This window comes from Tachysurus fulvidraco, chromosome 6, assembly GCF_022655615.1.
Source record: "Tachysurus fulvidraco isolate hzauxx_2018 chromosome 6, HZAU_PFXX_2.0, whole genome shotgun sequence".
In the NCBI taxonomy this organism is placed as follows: domain Eukaryota; kingdom Metazoa; phylum Chordata; class Actinopteri; order Siluriformes; family Bagridae; genus Tachysurus; species Tachysurus fulvidraco.
In genome coordinates this window covers 21,267,295-21,288,398 of record NC_062523.1, presented here as the reverse complement: position 1 = coordinate 21,288,398, position 21,104 = coordinate 21,267,295, and the positions used below count along the sequence as shown (strand labels likewise).

General features: G+C 37.2%; 2 protein-coding genes across 4 annotated transcripts; one reads left to right on the top strand and one right to left on the bottom strand.

Moving 5' to 3' along the window:
- The first annotated feature begins 1,363 nt into the window (after positions 1-1,363).
- LOC113655441 (little elongation complex subunit 1-like) lies at positions 1,364-9,574 on the top strand. 3 transcript variants are annotated; one of them, XM_047814982.1, is made up of 12 exons: positions 1,364-1,383; positions 3,455-3,529; positions 3,889-3,920; positions 4,029-4,111; positions 4,252-4,288; positions 4,461-4,511; positions 5,011-5,543; positions 6,155-6,323; positions 6,451-6,611; positions 8,498-8,688; positions 9,073-9,173; positions 9,269-9,574. In XM_047814982.1, the coding sequence occupies exons 2-12, from the start codon at positions 3,510-3,512 to the stop codon at positions 9,553-9,555; spliced, it is 1,665 nt and encodes a 554-aa protein (XP_047670938.1). In that variant the 5' UTR covers positions 1,364-1,383; positions 3,455-3,509; the 3' UTR covers positions 9,556-9,574. The 3 variants fall into 3 exon arrangements, with proteins under 3 accessions (XP_047670938.1, XP_027021794.2, XP_027021793.2); XM_027165993.2 differs by lacking the exon at positions 1,364-1,383 and adding an exon at positions 2,328-2,487 and having other exon boundaries at positions 8,501-8,688; XM_027165992.2 differs by lacking the exon at positions 1,364-1,383 and adding an exon at positions 2,328-2,487.
- A 2,820-nt stretch (positions 9,575-12,394) lies between these two features.
- On the bottom strand, positions 12,395-19,169 carry LOC113655484 (NXPE family member 3-like). The gene is made up of 5 exons (XM_027166055.2): positions 18,684-19,169; positions 17,444-18,213; positions 17,191-17,261; positions 13,617-13,814; positions 12,395-13,508 (listed from the first exon to the last, which is right to left on the bottom strand). The coding sequence occupies exons 1-5, from the start codon at positions 18,771-18,773 to the stop codon at positions 12,955-12,957; spliced, it is 1,683 nt and encodes a 560-aa protein (XP_027021856.2). The 5' UTR covers positions 18,774-19,169; the 3' UTR covers positions 12,395-12,954.
- Positions 19,170-21,104: the final 1,935 nt, after the last annotated feature.

Here is a 21,104-nt window from a genome sequence, read left to right as displayed (position 1 = left end):
ACCTCACCCCTCATGTCATTATTTAAACCAAACCTATGCCAATGTTTCCATGCGTTGGTTGCCAACTATTTTTATTGTCTGTTTTGTTGATTAGTTGTTGCAGCCCTATTCATAAGTCAAGCAGGCAAAGAGTAACAGTGCATTGTTTTGCATTGGTCAACGTTTTGCATTGGTCAAATAAGCGGTACTTGACAGCATTGCAGTAGGACAGATGAAAAATTTAAACTAACTACCTTTTGCCTAAGCACCCTTCAGTGGCAGAATATGTGTAAATGCATTTGATAACTTGCATCCAGGTGGATTTAGAACATGTTATCAAATGCATTTATATATTCTTCCACTTTTCTTTCACACATCTTTTTCAATCCTTTCCTTGGTTAGAGTAGTGATTAGTGACATTAATCTAAATATGTAGCCAGATATATAGTGGAGAGTGTGGGGCATAACACTCTTTGTATTTCGGGTTCAAAGTATTTTACTTCTTTCACGTTATGTTTTACACATGACTGGTACAAATATGTGGCTTTGATTTATAAATAAAACATATATTATTCTTTATTTCCCAGGAAATAAGTGAAATGTTAGTTGCAGCATGATCACATGACAGCTTAAAATCCCCCTCTAAAAATATGATTGAATTAAAAATACATGCAAGATAAACTATGATATATCAGTAAAAACATTTAACTTAGAAATGAATACCTGTAATGAGGTTATATTAGGTTGTGCCCTCTCTCTCTCATTATTCAATGTATATATAATTCAATATATAATTTGATTTTCTTCAAAAAAAAAAAAAAATAGAAAAAAATATGAAGGTGTGTTGTTGATTCACTTTCCTACCATCCCTCTTGGCATGGCAATGAAAACCAGAGCTTGCAGTCAAATCACAATGTTTTTGCTATTCACAGATAAAATACAGTCCCATATGCAGGGGTACCGTAAAAAGGGGTTTATTAGGGAAAATAACAAAAAGCTGGAAACACTAGGAACACAAAAACAACAGACCAAAGACAGCAAGCCAAGGACAACAAACGAGAGACAAGGACTCAGCAAAAAACAGATGCAAGACAACCGGTATAAATAGGGGTGACAATCATTGACACACAAGGAACAGGTGTGCAGGGGAACAGATAAGGAAAGGGTAGGATAACACTTGTGATACAAAAAAGCACATGGCACAGACACACAAGCAACATTGTCCCCCTAGTGCCCAAACCGGGAAATGTCAAAAGAGCAAAAACGAAAATCTAGGCAAAGTCAGTGCACAGAAAGACAAAAGCAAAAGCAACGAGAAACAACAACTTGGTAAATAGTACAGGACTAGCAATGCTTCACATAGAGCGGTGGCGTGAGCATGGTTGAGAAGGCATCAATATTCAGGTGAGGGCACCATTTGTCGGTGAGTTCAATATATAAAACCTGTCATGACAATTGGGATTAAAGAAGCCATCGTATTTTACAGTATACCATCTTCTTTGGGTTGATGCATGAAGGTACACGGTGGTATTAAAAATGTCCAATGTTATCCTTCATTATACAGTTTGTTTAATCAGCCCATCTTGGCTTTCAGTAGATTCAGGTGTTTCTGGATAAGATTGGACACCCTTAATGTAATGTACAGTAGCAGGGTTAGGTTTAGCAAGTGTTTGGCAGGGAATTGAGGAAATATATGTGATAAGAGTTTAGGGCACAGGTGCCAGTGAACTACCAGTAAATGTAAATGCAGGTGTAGAGGTTCTTCATTTAAATTGTGTTGTTAGTCATTGCTTGGATTGACACATGCATTACATTTAACTGTGATACACATTTGAAGCAGTATGACTCTTTCTGTAGGGAGCTAGATCTTTATTAAAGGCTTTGATAACCTGTGCATGAAATGTTTAAATGTTGCAGCATGCTGAACACCGAGTAGACATTTGTTGTTGTTGTTGTTGTTGTTGTTGTTGTTGTTGTTGTTGTTGTTGTTAAGAGGAAGTGCGGATTAATAAATAAATCAGCGGGCTTTTCACACGGGTTATCTTGCTTCACATTTCACACTGCTCATACTTTACACGGGGTTATCAGCTAATCCTAGTCATTTATAATCTGACATTTCACACACAAACAAACAAACAAACAAATAAATAAATAAATATCAGTACTAACCCTGCTTTTAAATCATAATTAATTGGAAAACGCTCCTCTATTTAGAGATGTTTTATTTACATTTATTGATGTGTTATATTTTCTGTTGTATCCGAGTTTACATTTTAATAGGTCAAAGTCTTTATGACTCAGAGTGACGTTATCGTGTGTCGCGTGAATTCGAGATTCAGTACCACGGAGAGCGCAGCCTCCTTTTTTAAACACAAACAAACTCAAACACAAACACAAACCAAACCGCTCTTGAACACACAAGCCGCTCTTATTGAAACACGAAAACGCTGCTTTTACTTGACGTCTCTCAATTCAACCTTTTTCCAGCTTCAAAAAGATAAACACACGGTAAGTCACTTTCTCCAAACGGATTTTTAACAATCTTTTTCAACGCGATACAAAATAAACTCGTGAAACGGATCTTTAAATCGAACAGTGATCACGAGTTTAATCAGCAACCTGGTTAGAAAAAACCTGGTAAAAAAAACTTTTCTTACTGAAAGAATCATTTAAAGGGAAAGAAAAAAAAGAAAAACGAAAATAAATACATGAAATTGACCTTTAATAATAAGCTAGCACAAAACACCAACAAATCATAGGTTAATAAATAGTTTATTTTTTTTTTTTATTTGTTTTTTACTGTTTATTTTCTTATTATATTTTCTCATATTATTATATTTTTTATCCAAAGTGGAAATATAGATATAGACAATAAATAGACATTTTGAAAATAGCTCATCCATAATCAAACAAATCGACCCCTTCATGCGGTGTCCGCACTTTAGTATGCAGTTGGTTCACTCGATTAACATTACTATGTTTTCTCTAGTATTATAAACTCACTAAATAGTAATAACTTTAACCCAGCAAAGTGAAGTTTTTGGCAAATTTACTGAACCAACTCTGAACAAATTTTTTTGTTCCTATTCAGTTTAAGATGCTTAAACAGGTTGCTGTGAGTGCTGTGAGAGCATTACTATGCTGTCACAAAATGAATAAATTAGGATTCATTTGCTCATAGTGTGTCAGAATATTTGATATTTGCAGCTTGCTCCTGGTTCCTGACGCTAAAGCGTCAATGGTTCCTAGAACTAAGCCCCAATTGGCCTCTGTATTTCTCTGTACATTGACTTTGATCACATTACTTTGATTTTGAGGTTAACATGGGATATGAAAAAAAGAAATACACTGTAAAAAAATGAGCAATCCCTTTTAGTCTTCAACACCTGAAACAATTGAAAATGAAATTGAAATGTGATGTGAAATGGTACTAAATAATAGTGTTTAAGACTGTTTTCTTTTTGCCCACTTACAGAAAACTCTCTGCAGAGACCAAGTGACTGGACAACGTCAGCTTATTGAGTACAAAGATGCAGAACACCAGCTATTTGTATGACTTTATTTTCTGTGCTTATAGTCTATATCACAGTTCAATTCAATTATTCTGACTAGTTAAAATGTGTTCATTTATTTTAATGAAGGAGTCAAACTGTAAGGGAAATGAATATGTAATTGTATTTTCTATCGTAACAGCTTACCAAGAGAGTTGTATTATGGATGCTGTACATATACAGATGTAACTCCAAAAAGGGGGATTTTTTTATAACATTTTCCTCTGTGTTTAATTTTCTTATGCACTGTAAAATTGTCTATGCAATCTATTTTTGCTGAATCTTTCAATCAAATCAACAATCAATCAACAACAATACATTTAATTAAGCAATTATGTATTTTTTCCTTTTGTCACAGACGTCTCAAACAACAGCTTCTGGCACTTAAAGGTGTGTATACTTTTGAATTGTGTAAGAAAGTAAAAAGGCATTATATGATTGGGTTACATCATGATGAACAAAGCATCTTTTTAATTCATTGTATCATTTACTTTACAGTCATCAAAACCAAACAAAATAAAAAAATCTTAGGGCTGAAGTACAAAATCAGAAGCCATGAAAAAATCCTATGCATAATGAAGGTAGGTTTTTTGTTTAAAATAAGGATGTAATTTAAACATTTACTTTTGTGACTAAATAGAACTAAATGTATTTGTGTTATTTATGGTAGTTGAAAATGTATTTGTGTTATTTATGGTAGTTTGTTTTTTATTCTCTACAGATGAAACTTGCAAAAATGGAAAAGAAGTTTAACAAAAGTAATTCCCAACATTCTCAGAGATACGCTCAGCATCTACTTTATTTGAAGCACTTGTACACCTTATGTAATCATCACATGTTCCATGTGTTCTTAATAAAATGGATGGTGAGCCTATATTTTGATGCATAAGGTATTTGCATTGACTAATAAACTGATTATTGTCTTTCCAGAGACCAAGTGTGCTTCTACACAAACTGAAAACGAGCAGAAATTGGAGAAAGGTATTTAAATGTAACATCATACAGCAAACAGTTTATAGAGCATAGGAAATTTTGACTCTATTTGCGTAACACCTTCCCTTCCAAAACTATTGGAACAGCAAACTCAAGTCTTTTGTTTTTGTATATAATTAAAAAATTAGCTCAATCCTTTCAGCCTAAATATTTAATGGTAATTTTAATAAGGAAATATTACATTGTTATTGACACTAATTTAATAATTATCATTAAATAAACTATTTGTTATCTACTTCCTTATATTCCTTGTATACATTGCAAAAAACATATCTGGCAACCTGCGTTAATTATGCAGATGTCACACATGAGGTTATGTAGGTCTAAGGTTATGTAGATTTAAGGTTTTATCTGCCCTATGAATCTTATCCTATCAACATACATGGTCTATGAATTACTGCAGAAATGTTTTCTTAAACAAAAAATCATAACATATAATGTATTTCACATTAACCCAGATATTGAAATTTTTTCTTCTTGTTTTCAGTTAGTATCCTGACCCTGAGACAGGAAGTGAAACCACATCCTGTAGCTGCAGCTGCTTTTACCTCAACTCGATCTCAAGACCTGAGTAGAAAAGTTCTCAAGGTGAAGGGTCCAAATACACACAGGATCCAGCCTAACTGGTCATCAGAAGAAGAGCCGTTGTCTGTCAACCAACTGTCAATGGTACCTTTATCAATTCCCGACGGTAGGAAAATCTTAGCAAAGAGACCCGTCTCCAGCATGTCACCGTCAAGGAATGTCAAAAGGCCACGACTTGACATCCGTTCACCCGATCCTGCAAGTCTTACACCTCTCACAATTTCCAAACAAATAAACAGCATGGATGTAGCAGGAGCACAAAGGGACTGGCACACAGGAAAGTCCCTTATCTCCAGTGCTATAAAGAAACTTCAAAAGTCATGTTTTGATGCATTTCCTACAGTCGCGGGTCGTCTTCTTTGTGGAAAAGTATCTGAAGTTACTGGTCTGAGGGCTGAAGAAAAATCTGTCATTTCTGATTTTTGTAAAAACCGGGTAAAGGAGGGTCTTAAATTTTATTTAGAGTGCATTAAATTCGATTTACTTTATCTATTCTCTAGCTGTGGCTGGAGCTTTCTTTTTTAATTGGTATTGATTTGTCATTGTGGGAGTGGTACATGGTTCAAACAGAGGGTGATGGCTTTTCCCTTAATATAGTATAAGAGGGTGAGGACTACAGTAGTGTGATGGAGGTGGGGGTATTGGTCCTGGAAATGCCTTATGCCCAGACCTATGGCTCTGGATTCACCAACCTCTGGAGGGGTACATACAGATATAGCTTGGTAAATTTAAGGTTTAAAGAGGTTTTAGGAGAATTGGCCTCTGTTTCCAGTAGGGACAGGGGAGGGCAGGGAATACCAAGAGGCAAGCTTTAAAAGGAGGGAGATGGGGAGACCTGCCAGCTCACAGATCCATGACACCTTCATTCTCTGCTTGAACCTCACCCCCACTTACACATTTATTTAATTTTTTAGCCCAGGATTTTAGCTTAAGCAATGCCTAGTACTTTCCCTAAACCCAGTCTAACTTTGTTTTAGATAAATGAATTGAATTCATTGAATTTTCATTTGTATTGTACTGTTGCTAATGATTTTCCTCCATCGCAGGCCTTAGCACAGGAGTTTATGTCAGCCATTTTGTGCATGATCAAGGCAGAGGGAGCAGCTATGAAATATGAACTCCTGCAGACATTGTGTAGGGTTTATGTAGGCTTATGTCAGAAGACTGGAGACTTTCACAAGGCACATGCCCTTGCCTACAGGTTTTTGAAAGAGGGTGAGTTTGTACTGACATTTAAATTTTTTTTTTTAAATAAAACTTCAGGACAATAATATAATGACTAACAAATGTGTCTTACGTATATACGTTTGTATTTATATGGCATCCTTGTATTATGTCACAGACTTTCCTGAAGCCCCAAAGCTGATTTTGGTCATGGCGACAGCATGGCCAGACGTTTTTTCCCATGACAGCTCACTGTGCCGAGCCGTCCACAAAGTGACCAAGCTGAAAGCAGAGGGAGAAATATCAGACTGCCTCAGCAAATACCTACACTGGGATGAGGTAAACAGGAGTCTAACTGACTCTCAATGTTCTTCAGTTTCTTTGTTTTTGAATGACAGTCAGAACTGTTATCAAATATCTTTTTAAAATTTGCTTACTTTTTGTCATTCTTAATTTATCCTCCTGTTTTTTTTACTGTGTCTGTGCTTGGACAAATTTCTTAAAAGTTAATTTCAAACCAAATTAACAGGTCATCTGATAAGAGTAATTTTCTTCAGAATCGGCTGATTTAGGCTATTTTTCTAAGATAAGATAAGATAAGATAAGATAAGATAAGATAAGATAAGATATACCTTTATTCGTCCCACAATGGGGAAATTTCTTTGTTACAGTACAGCAGTAAAGAGAAAGAAATGCAAATATATAAAACAATAGACATAATATAATATACAGTATATACGTAACACAATGTATAAATACAAAGAAGAGAAAAGAGACCACAAGTAAATACAGTAGTTACATTAACAAACATATTGCACACAGGTAATATTGCATTTTTTTCAAAAATTTCTGTTATTGCATGTGTTGTTTAAAATACTTTGTTATTGTTATTATTGCAGTTAGGCAGTAGTCCAGTGTGTAATTATGCTGACAGGTTCACTGGGAGCAGCTTTGATTGTAAAGTTTAATAGCAGCAGGGAGAAAAGACTGTCTGTATCGTATGTAACAGTCTGTCACTGAAGGATCTGCTCAGAGATGAAAATGTTTCATACAAGGGGCGAGAGTCGTTCTCCAGCAATGATGATAGTTGTGCTACCATCCTCCTTTCTCCCACCTCCTGCACAGTGTCCAGAGGAATCCCCAGGACTGAGCTGGCCTTCCTGATCAGCTTGTCCAGTCTCTTCCTTTTTGCAGTAGAGATGCTACTGCACCAGAGTCAAAAAAGGTGCTCTCCCTGCACTCCTCAGCAGAAAGAGTCTGCTCTGTCCTTTCTTATAGATTGCCTCAGTATTGTCTGTCCAGTCCAGTTTGCTGTTCAGATGAATACACAGGTATTTGTAAGGGTCCACTCTCACAATGTCCTTTGCCCGAATGATCACTGGGGGTAATGAAGTTTGTTTGTGCCTATGGAAATCTACCACCAGTTCTTTGGTTTTCCCCACATTTAACTGGAAGCAGCTCCGTTGGCACCAGTCCACAAAGTTCTGGATCAGTCCTCTGTACTCCCTGTCATCATCTGATCCAGAACATTGTGGACTGGTACCAACAGAGCAGCCCCCAGAGTGTGCTACTGCTGTAAAAGCAACAACATATAATGTGTCAAACTGCATTTCACTTAACAGCCATACACAAAGATACAAAATACATTTCGTCTTAATGCCTTTTTTTTTTTTTCTGACTTGTTATTGAGGAAAAAAATCATGGCATTCCATAGCTCATTTATACTCGCTGTTAACTATGTGTACGTGCATGCGAGATGGCTGCCGCACACATTGCTCACTTTGATGCTGGTACCGTGTGGTACAATACCAAAGTAAATAGTGGAAACAATATAGCACTATACTAATGTACTGTACTAGTACTAATATGTACTATTTTAGCCTGTTATTGAGTATTTTCTACTCCACCACAATTCACCACTCTTGCTACTGTCTGCTACATAAACATAAAGTGTACATTTTTCATATCTATTAAAAAATCATGGGGTCACCTAGTAGCTATTTTGAGTGTCAGCTTCTAATTCCATGGTTTGTACATTTACACTTTTTCTAGGACTCAAACTTATATTCAGTTTGATCAATAGAATTTGTAAAATGGCTGAATAAAGTTTCTTATCCTTATCTCCGTATTTCAAGGATCTGCAGTTCGATTGGCTTTCCATTGTAACAGGATTATTGGAAACATTTTATGATTATTGGATTTTTTATTTATTTATTTTTTGTCAGAAGCCTCCAGCTGATGTTCACAAAATTATCTCCAGCACACTGAAGGCTCTTCTCCATGACACCAGTCTGACATTCAGGAAGAACAGTTGGTATGGCGTTGACCTCTGCTCTGCTGCCTGGGACTACATATTTAGCCTGGATCTTCTGTGCACACAACAGGGCTGGATATGGACCTTTAAAAATATTATAAGGTAACTGCAAAACATACACAATTCTCACCTTTCTAGGTTTAATGCTTACATTCAATAGTCAATTTTATTTGAAGTGATTTACAAAAAATAGAAGATCAAATAAAACAGTGTTGTCAGCTAGGCCTGTTTTTTTGCTTTCTATTGTATCTTTAGTTCTTTCTGACTTGAGTTTACATGTTCTGTTTTTTCTGTAATACAGCTGTTAAAAACCAGCCCTTTGAATGTTATTTTCTAAAATCAGCCTGCTCAAACCTTCAAGGGTTTAGTTCAGTAAGGGTGAAATTTGAAATATAGCACATTTCTAGCACAATATCTATGTCCACCACCACAAAGACTTACATCATGATGTTTTTTCTCTCTCTCTCTCTTTTTCTAATTTACCAGCCAGGAGATTTGTCAGGCCATGAGCACTTGGCTAAAACAAAAAAGAACTCAGGAAATGGCAGTCCGAGACGTCTGTGTAGCAACACTTTTGAGGCTACTTGGTAAGTCTATTAGAAATCCGGTTTTTGGGAAATCATCAAATGATACCTCTGGATTCTTCAGTTTTTATCAATTGGTCTTTGTCCATCTGAAACAGGGCGACTTGGCCAGCTGGGTCTAAAGGAGAAAGAGTTGGTCCAAAACATTGCAAAAGGTATAAAAGTCTTCGGAAACTTCAGACGATCAGATGTTGCAGGTATGTCTTTGGAGGTGCAGCTCTCAGTGTTCTACGCCACTCATGATCTGGCACCCAGCAACCCCAGAGAAGCCCTGGAGACTTTAACATCATTACAAGAAGGGATCGCACAACCAGTTCCTCCAGCTGTCACCTGCTGCATTAAACAAATCAGTAGGCTCTGTCAAAAGATCCAAGATAATAAATAAATGTTTATTTTCACCTCTATTTTTTCTTGTCTCTATGTATGGGGAAAAACTGTATGATATTGTTTTTGATGTGTGAAAATGTTATTCAGCTAAAAATGAAAAACAGTCATTTTTTTTTCTAAGAAAATATTTAATGATCTAATTCCATGTTGGCATATGAAAATTTACTTTTGTTATTTAACTTTAGTAATGTTAAAACTATTAGAAGGTTGATTTTTATTAAAAGGAAAGATGCCACTTTTGCCGGAAAACCTCATCCACTCTGTAGGTTTGTGTGTGACTCGTAGTTCCTGTAAACACTAATATTGGCAAAAACAAGTGAACTCTGTTACATTTAGCCAGTTATAGTGAGCAAAATAGTAAACCTCAACCAGATCATTCAAATTAGACATAGCTGATGGGTAGCTAGAGGACTAATTAGACTTAGTTAGTAGATAAATTTTGTTAGTTTGGCAGAAGTGTCATGGTTTCTGAGAAAAAAGTCTTTCAAGGCTTAACAACCATGACTTTGTATGTCTAGTGTATTTTTCTTGGAAGTTTAATTATGTAAGAGTGTGTAAGAAATTACAGAAATTGCACCCAAATTCCACTCCAAGGTACACATCTAAAATAGCTCATTCCTAAAAAGGTTCAAGTATCATAAGGTAATACGTTTAGGACTCTAAACGTATAAACTTGATTAATTTAGTGCAATTGCAAAATATTATTCTAGTAAAATGGAAACAGCCCAATAATAAAGTAATAATAAAACAATAAAATAATAACATAACATAATAATAAAATAATTTAATACTTTCTTTTACAGAGTAAGACCTTGAAAATATGGTTTATTGTAGTAAAATCTATTACAATGTTTTACCTATGGTAAAAAAAAAAAAGAAAGCTTTATTTTGTCTTAATATTATTCATATTGCAAATACATAAATATTTTGACCTCCTTGTGCAATGTGGACACAATACCACAATACAGAACATATAATTATATTATACATATGATATAAACAATATTAACATATGTGTAAATAAATGATGATTCTATAACTTCTATAAATTATAAGCATTAATTGTCTGTCTAAAACCTTCAAAGGTTGTCCACCTTGCCCTTTTATTCTGAGAGGTAAAATATTGTTTAGCAGCAATCAACTGTGATTAAAATTTCTTAGGTTTTCAACGCTTTCATTTCTTTCATTTCATTAAAATCATAGCTATTTTTGTCTCTGCCCATCAGGAATTTATTTTAAGTTAAAAAAATCAATTCAGCAATCAATTAAAGAGAACCGTTAATCATCACCCAATTAAGATACTTGGTGCATCTTGGCTCAAGTGGGTAAAGAATTTGATTCGTTGAATATATTGATTGGTGCCAAACAAATCAGAACACCAAAATCGGTATAAAGATCTGTGAAATAAATGTGTATGGGCACATTGATATGTGAGATTAAACCGTCTGGAGAGTGCAGGGTTTAAAAAACGAGTCATGAGTCACACGAGTCCTGTTTTCATGATGCATAAACACACAGGCAGCACATGAGAGTGATAAAAAGCTCTGCAATATGAAACACAAAGGCCATAACAACTCACTTAAGGGAACATATTGCTGAAGGACGTGGTGAAACCATACTTTCACTGTGTAGTCATCGTTTACTTCCCACATGTCCAGAAAACACAGACAGTGTTCTGTTGAGAAAATAAGCAGACAATTTCTCAGTTTTCTAAACTTAACCCATATTTACAGGTCCTACAGAGAGATTTAATGACACTGAAGAGGGTGAAGCTCAACATTCAGAAAACTTCAGTGAACTTTATCCCAGAAATATTTGCCTTTTCTAAGAAGGCAAAGTATCTAATAATATTTGCACATGTGTGTATGTTCAATTCAATTCAATTTATTTGTATAGCGTTTTTAACAATTTCCCATTGTCTCAAAGCACCTTTACAGAAGTATGGAAACAGAAGAGAGAGAGAAAAAAAAAAATAAAAAAAATAAATAATAAGAAGAAGAAGAAAAAATGAGAATAAAAATAAACAAGTGAATATATACAATTCAAGTTAATAACATAATAGTGCTAATATAGGATGAGCTTTCCAGAGCTGGAGAGAACTGAAGGAGCGGGAAGTTGGCCGCATATTCACAGATTGGAGTTTCCCGAGTCAATAACTCCTGAGCGAAACGCTGTAACTACACAACTAACACCTCTTTTCTATCGTAGTAATGTAGAGAGTCAGTTACAACTTTTGCTAGTAACAGCGTTTAGCTCAGGAGTTATTGACTCGGGAAACTCAAATCTGTGAATATGAGGCCAACTTCCCGCTCCTTCAGTTCTCTCCAGCGCTGGAAAGCTGATCCTATATTAACACGGTCCTACATCTTGCCTTATCGTAAACCTTTCTTCACTTTCTTTCTTTGTTTTTATCCTTCATGTCAATGCTAAAACCGATTTCTGCTAATGTCACACGTGCACACTGAACACTCTCTCCGCCGCATATTGAAAAGACCCGCCCTTTTCTTCTCATTGGCTACACGTTTGTTTTGATTTTTGTTTTGATTTTAGTTTGTCGTTCAGACTCAGTTTTCTGAAGAATTTGTCAAACATCGGAGACCCTACCTTTAAGGATGTACTGTTCAGTAATATGATTTGGAAAAACAGTAATATAATTAAAAATTCTTGGGACCACATTTCTTTAAAACAAGACACACGAGACGTGACTAATGACGACAAGGATTCGGCATGGCTAAATAGACATGACAATTAACACATGAGGAACATGTGTGCGGAGGCGGGGAGAAAGAAACAAGGGCGGGGTAGACAGGTGAACACCGAACATAAACAAACGCACATGACCAAAGTCCGGCCTGGATCCAGACATTTATTGTGCTGTATTCAACTCAAATTTGCAGAGGAAGCTGGAAAAAAATGAAAGAACGTGTGAGCTCAAAATGAATAGGCAAAATGTATGAAAACTTCAGTGAACTTACAGAATGCTCATATTAAATGTAGGACCAGCCTTCAAATGTTTGATTTTATATTACATTAACATGTGTTATCAACAGTTTATATTATATTATTAACATTTTAATAAATACAAAGGTTCTGTACACACTTTTATGTTTTCCCAACTGGACAGGTTAACAGGCAGGTGGAAGGCATGATTAGCATGGTATTAACTTGCATGGTGCAGTATGTACAGCTGTAGTTGTAGGTAGCTGACGTGCACAATGGGGCTTCACCATTCAAGACAGGCTTCACCATCTTACTGTCTTATCAGTTAAAAGGTAAGATGTTGGTAAATTGAGTCACAGCAAACTGATTGATTTTTTTTTTTTTGGTGCTACCCTTACATTGTTTTATTGTTATATTTGTGGAATGCAGAATATATACATTAATTTTTTTCACAATTCTATATTTTTCTAACTGGACAGATAAAGGAGAGGATTACATTAATCATGTTTTTGATAATGGCTTGGGGTGGGTGTAGGTCATGGGGTAGGTGGTGGGCCAACGTCATTTCCCAGGCATCCAGCATCTTTACATTGAGACCTTTGAACATGGCACGCAGCACAGTGTCAATCTGCAGACTTAACCAGTTGCTATAGAACAGGTTGTATGTTGGACTAACTTTCTGCAGGTTGGCAGTGCGGATCACCACCAACGTATCTGGCTCACGGTTCAGCAGCCGGACCACAGCCTTACGAATGTGCCGTAGACGCCGTATATATGTTTCAATAGGGTAAGTGGCAAAGTGAGCCCACACAGTTATTATAAACACTGTGTTTGGCCCACCCTGTATCCTATCTAACTCATTTGCAATGTAGCGCAGTTCAGATGAGTACACTGGGGTAGAGCGGACGGGCGGCCCATGGCAGCGAAACTTCACTAAAATATTATTACTGTTGTCCACAAGCATGAATGGTCCCACCTTCTGAAGGCTGTAAAGATTAACTGGTTTCAGATCTATAGAGAGGAGAAAGTAAGCATCATGTTGGAGAAATTGAATCTGAATGTAAAAACTACTGTGTTAATCAAGAAATTGATAAAAGACAACGAAAATCGTGCTCTTACTAGGAACAAAAGCAGCGAGGTACTCAAACCACTGCCGTATTGTTGAATCTCCATGCATGTACACAATCTTCCCTCTTAGACAATTTGTTATGGCTGATGCGTTATTAAACTGCTGGATGGCTGCACCACTCAAAGACCTCCAGTTATCTTGATAGTAGTAGCCAGCAGCATTGTAAGTACTTTTTACTTTGGTTTGATCTTTAAATGGGGAAAAATATTGATGTTAATCACAACATAGTTTATTATATACACAAATCAGAGTGTTATCTATGTGTTTAAATGTGAAGAGATGGCTTTGTGCTTTGGGTTTGTAGTAGTCTTTAAAGTTGTAGACTGTTTTTTTAAAGTACCTTATAAAGTGTTGCCTGTATGCCATAAGACTTAATGCATAAGTGGCTAATTGAGGGTGTGTGTGTATTTTGTATGTGCAGTGAAATGCAAATCACAACTGCAATAATAAATAATTCTTTAACAAAAAAAAAATAAAACAGTAATTAAAGCATGTTCAAATGTCTGAAAAGTTAATTAACCTCGTAGACATTTTAGTGCAAATTACTCAGGTCAAGAAATGTTATTAGTAATTGTCATCAGAGCTTAATAAATTATCTTAATAAATTATCAACAATCGAAGAGAGCTAAGATCATCAGAGAGAAAGTGGAAGAAATCACAACTTGATGCAGATCTTGATTTTTACAGAACACTTCTTGTCAAGTTCTCCTCAGATGTGACTTCTGCCAAGACTTCCTTCTACAAGGAAAAGCTTGAAGCTTCCTCACATGACCCTCGGAAATTCCACAACATCATCTCTTCTCTGCTCAACCCCCCGGCTCCACCTTCCTCATCCTCCCTGACTGCAGAAGACTTTGCTTCTTTCTACCAGGAGAAGATTGAGGAAATCTGCCGGACCTTCACTTCAGCCCCGACTGCACTTACATCTCAGAGTATGGATTCCCCTACACCTTCGTTGTCACATTTTTCAACTGTGGCAGCAGAAGAGATTTTACAACTCATCCAGTCCTGCAATCCTACCACCTGCCCATTGGATCCACTCCCTACCACTATGCTCCAGACCATCTCACAAGACCTCTTGCCCTTCATTTCCACTATCGTCAATAGATCCATAGCATCTGGTCAGGTGCCAACTACTTTCAAGAGAGCAAGGGTTATTCCCATCCTAAAGAAACCTGCTCTGGATCCATCAGACATCAGTAACTACAGACCGGTATCACTTCTCTCATTTCTTTCAAAAATTCTTGAACGCATTGTCTATAATCAACTGTCTGTCTATCTCTCACAGAACAACCTCCAAGATCCCAAACAGTCTGGCTTTAAAGCAGCTCACTCTACAGAGACAGCCCTTTTGGATGTCTCTGAGAAGCTACATACTGCTAGATCAGCCAAACTATCATCCGTCCTTATCCTCCTTGACCTTTCAGCAGCGTTTGATACGGTCAACCACAAGACTCTCTTATCCTCCCTCAAGAGTCTTGGGATTTGCGGATCAGCTTGGGAATGGTTTGCCTCCTACCTGGAAGGACGCTCATATCAAGTAACATGGAGGGGAGTGACTTCTGCTCCACGCAGACTCTCCACTGGCGTCCCACAGGGCTCAGTACTTGGTCCTCTTCTTTTCTCCTTGTATACTCACTCTCTTGGTGAAGTTATTTCATCACATGGGTTCTCTTACCACTGCTATGCTGATGATACACAACTTATCTTCTCTTTCCCACCCTCAGATGCCACAGCTTCTGACCGGATCTCAGCATGTCTGGCAGAAATTTCATCATGGATGACTGCTCATCAGTTAAAGCTCAATCCTAGCAAAACTGAACTGCTGTTCATCCCAGGTGATTCATCCCCAGGTCACGATCTTGCTATATCCTTGCACAACGATCTGATCTCCCCTTCAGCCACAGCTCGCAACCTTGGGGTAACCATGGACAATCAACTGTCCTTTTCCTCTCATGTTGCAAATGTGACTCGCTCATGTCGGTTTCTTCTCTACAACATTAGAAGGATTCGGCCATTTTTGTCCACACAGACTGCCCAGGTACTTGTTCAGTCTCTTGTCATTTCTAGACTGGATTACTGCAATGCACTGCTGGCAGGTCTACCTATGAACGCAATCCGTCCTCTGCAAATGATCCAAAATGCAGCTGCCCGGCTTGTTTTCAACCTGCCAAAGTTCTCGCATACCACCCCGCTACTGCGATCCCTCCACTGGCTTCCGGTAGCTGCACGCATCCGGTTCAAAACACTGATGCTGGCCTACAAAGCCAAAAATGGACCAGCCCCCTCTTACCTCAAAGCCCTCATCATTCCTCGCACTGCACCCCGTAACCTCCGATCTACCAGCACTGCTCGACTGGTTCCACCATCTCTCAGGGTAAGAGGCAAGTATACTACAAGACTCTTCTCTGTACTGGCACCAAGGTGGTGGAATGAACTTCCCATAGAGGTCCGGACAGCCGAGTCACTGGCTATTTTCAAGCGGCGGTTGAAGACCTACTTATTCAGGAAGCACTTCAACTAGCACTTCTTTCCTTATCTTTTGCATTTAAAAAAAAAAAAAAAAAAAAAAACCTTTGACACTTTTTCATTCTAACTTTGAACAAATGTTTTAAACTCTTGGTATCTTAAGTATGTAACCTAGTGAACCAGCATTAATGTATTCAATGTTAGAGATTTAAGCACTTATGTACGTCGCTCTGGATAAGGGCGTCTGCCAAATGCTGTAAATGTAAATGTAAATGTAAATCTGACCCTTCAAACATTAACCTAACTCTCAACAGTCAGGTTTTGGATATGAACCTAACTGATGCCCAGAAAGCTGAAGAAGGACATAAAAAAGGTATCTAACTGGGAAGTGATACTGTAGTTCAGTGGTTGGACTACTGCTAGAAAGGTTGTGAGTTTGAAACCCAGGACCACCAAGTTGTGGCTGGGCTTAACCCTCAATTGCTCAGTTATAAATGAGATAAATGTCAGTCTGCCAAATGCTATATAAGTGCTTTCAGTTCACAATTTCCACTGTCTGAAATGTCATTAAGCCAATTACTTTTGTTTATACATATTTATATTTAACAAAGCAGCTGTGCAGAAATCTGGAAATAGAATTACATTTTTCCCCAAAGAGCAAGCCAGAGGTCATGGTGGCAAAAACAAAAACTCCCCGACATGATAGGAAGAAATATTGAGTAAATCCAGACAGAAAAGGAAACCCATCCTCTGCTGGGTGTCACCAGAAAGTCTTATTGAGTCACCAAAATACAGTAAGGTGTGCTAAATGTATTTTTTCTTTAATATTTTAGCAGATCTTTAGAGTTTTAGCTTTAAGTCTGTAAGTTTAATGAAAACTATAAGAACTGCCCCTATGCTTGAATGGGTGTCTAAAGTTTGGCCCCATGGCCAAATGTGGCCTGCTGACAGATGTTATGCAGGCTTTCTTCTGATGTACTACTATTCACCAGGCTGTAGCTTAAATTTTAGTGTAGTCAAAATATATTTCTTTCTAAAAATATGTTGTATTGTTAAATCACTGTTGAAAAAACTGCAATGTAAAATAAAACATACTATTTTCTGCAGGTAACACAGTCACATGGTCCACCTCTGCTGCGGGTATGGGCACATTGACATTTACACCACTGAAACAAAATTAATTGATTTAATATTATTTATCATTTAAACTTTAAGCAAGAGTAATTAAATCAAACCAAATCTTCTTAAAACTTGATTTTCCCAGTTTTCTCAAATTACATGGAATTAATCTAAACTTAAAAAGCTATCTAAAAAGATATTTAGAAATAGACTCCAGCTACTATCTCACCTCCTGAAAAAATCTGCTTCATACTTGTTAAAGAAGGTCGTCCTATAACCCCCAACATAATGATTTATTCGTGTGTCACAGCCTAGCTTTTTGGGTTTGTAGCAGTACCAGGGCTCTCCAGTTTCAAGATCAGTGTAATTGCAGAGTGGTTTCTGGTTGATTGGAAGACACATGTCGCAGTCAGTTGTCTCTGAGAGGGCACCAGAGCGGAATAGGCTTTTAAAAACCACTGTGTCATATGCTTCCTCTCGTAGTCTCTTAAGAAACACCATTGCCTCACTGGGATGCAACATGGTGATTTGCACTTTCACTACACCAGCCCACAGCAGTGGGAACAGTACTGTATACTTCCCATCATTGTGGTCATGCACCTTCCCTGCCACCCCAGCACGCAGCTCAGGTGAATGCAGCCTGGCTATCAGGAAATCTCCTCCATGCTTCTTAGGTTGGCCCAAGAAGTTGTGCACATGGACATTAACCACAAGCTGCTCACCTATGTGTTGCTCTGGTGGACCCTGAATCACAAAGTAGCTCTTGGCAGGTTTACTGCTGAACTTCAGAGGGAGGCCTTTCACGAGTGGACCTGGCCATGCAAGGGAACTGAGCAAATCTCTCTGTTCTTTGGCCTCTTCTTCTGTGAGCTTCTGGAGAAATTGTCCACAGTATGTCTGGTGTACCACCACCGGGGACACGGTTGTAGGATGCTTAACTGTTGAGTGAACTCTGCTCTTAATTTTGTAGATTGGTAATCTTAGTTGATAATTTAAATCCTGTAAACAGTGAAAAGAGCAAATTTGAATACATTACGCAATCAAAGCAGTGGGCACAAATCAGGGAAAGTCTTGAACAAACAACAGCAGTAATAACTAGAATTAGACTTTGTCATTAATTCTCAATATATTTTGCTGATGCACTTAATAAGGCCATTTTACTTTCCATTGCATAATTGGGTACAACTAAAATTTTTGAGGGTTACAGCTGTTAAAAATTAGTAGGAAGTATAGCAGCCCTTGCATTAAATGACTTCAGCACTGCAATGCAGAATGTGTATATAAAAATGTAAAAATGTATGCAAAAAATAATGTATAAAAATGTATGCAAAATGTGTATATGCTTGAGACATCTTTTTAGAGCAAATAAATTAATTTATAGTGCTATTAAATACATGTGGTATAAAGTACCAAATGGACATCATTTGGTACTGTATGGACATCTTTGGCCATGAATGAGTTATACTCACCTTTAGAGATGTGATGATAATGAGCAGTATCGATCCTGTTACTGCCAATACAGCAAAGATAAGTGACAATCTGGATGTGCGTCCAACCATGACTGGGTGCCACGGTCACAACACATGGTGACAGTTATCCATCAGTATAACAACATGAAAGGAAATTGAACAAAATATTTAGGGCCCGAGCACCGATGGTGCGAAGCCCTATTGTTTTTGCTCGGGTTTATTATTTTTTTATTATTATTATTATTATTATTATTTTTTTAGCACACATTGGCCAATTGGGGTCCCTTAACATGCTCGAAAACTCTTGAAATTCGGCACACAAGTCGTACGATGCTAGGCTTGGGCAAGGGCTGGAATCCGGGCGTGGCAGGGGGGCTCTGTAGTGCCCCCTGTAATGAAAAAACAAACATTTGTGCACAGATCGGGCAATTATGTACGCACATGTACGAGAGTTGGTACGCATGTAGATCTCATCGACCCGAACAACTTTTGCGCTCTAAACTATGAGCTCCGCCCAACAGGAAGTTTTGGATTATTTCATAATTGCATGCGGTGAACTTTTAAGTAGTCCTCCTAGGGAATTCATGCGATTGACACCAAACGTGGTGAACATGATGACGAGACATTGCACTTGCTAATTTCCGAAAGGATTTTTGATATCTCGAACGGTGCTGCCATGGCAAGGCGACTAAGTTATGGCGAATTCAGAGAAACAGGAAATATCTAATATCTAAGCCAAAAAATGTCTTATTGGGATGACACGCAGTGTGTATGTTCGGCCAAGGATTCTGATCGCATCGATGTGCCTATTGTGAGCCACCAACAGGCGCCAGGAAGTGTGTCAGTCACAAAAGTTGCATGTGGTGACCTTTTAAATACTCCTCCTAGGGAATTCATGTGATTGAATCTAATGCGAAATTGCAAAGGTATTTTTGATATCTCAAACACTGTTGCCATGGCATCGTGTCAAAGTTTACTTTTATTTCAGGCATATTTAAGGTTTTTGGCATGCTTAGATTAACTTGAAATTTGACACCTACATCACATTTGTCGGCTGTTAAGTGTGGATAAAAAGGTCAAAGGTGTGTCTCTTAAGTGGCTCACTAGCGCCCCCGTTTGTCTAAAATGGGGGGGTTCATTTACCTACAGTCCCCAAATGGGTCAGTAACAACATAAAATAGTCCACTGATATTTACCCACTTGATGCACTTGCCCACCGTGCATTGTTTTCTGGGAAGAACCGTATAGCGATAAAAAAACGTGCGAGGGCTCGCCATCGCTGCTTGCAGCTATATTTATTATTATTATTATTATTATTATTATTATTATTATTATTATTATTATTATTATTACTGTTGTTGTTGTTATTATTATTATTATATACTTATTATTACTATTATTACATTAATCATATAAAAATAATTTTTAGTCCAAAATCTATTGTGCTTTACATATACAAGTTAAGCAGATAAACCAATAAACACAAATAAGCAAACAAACAAATAAATCTATGATCATGGTTGACACAGTGGGTAGCCTTGCAGTTTCACAGCACCAGTGTCCCCAGTTTTGCGTTTTGTTTGTATTACTGTCTACAGAGTTTAGATTATTCACCCTGTATGGTGCTACACAGGGCTTGTGTGATACAGACCGGTGTGGCTTGAAGAAGGTGGCTTTATCTTTGTGTTCTGTTACTCCTCTAATAAAACCAGGCTCTCTGTAACCACATCGAAAATAAAACTTTATTATGCAGTGAAATGACGTCAGAATAAAGGATAATATGGCGCATTTCTGACGAACAATATAAGAAATGCAAGGAAAAAACTCAGTATACTGAGATATAAAGCCGCAATGATCTTTTAATGTTTTTCAAAACGAGGCGGGAACAAGCCTCCATACTTTGGAGATTCTTTGGAAAGTTAGCCTAAGGACATGTAATTACTTTACTTTTAATTAATTTCATTTACTTATTGTCTATTCTCCAGTGACACGCACAAAAGTGCAGCGTGTGTATTTTTATGGTTAAAATATAAAACACGGAAATAAAAGACTTACCGCTAAGTTTAGGTGGGCTGGATGTGAGTGTGAACAGGAAAAAGCCTCAAAGTTTTCTCTACTAATTAAAATACTTTAGTTTAGTATAGTGTGTAAGTATATATAGACCTATATATATATATATATATATATATATATATATATATATATATATATATATATATATATATATATATATATATATATATATATATATATATATATATATATATATATATATTGCTGTGTGTGTGTGTTGTCAGAACATTTGCACATGCGTTATGCCCTCTCTATGTATGTGGTTATATGCACAAACCCATCACATGATTCTATCAAAACAGAAAGTAAGAAGTAACACACTAATCCCCAGCTTGACTCAGAAGATGG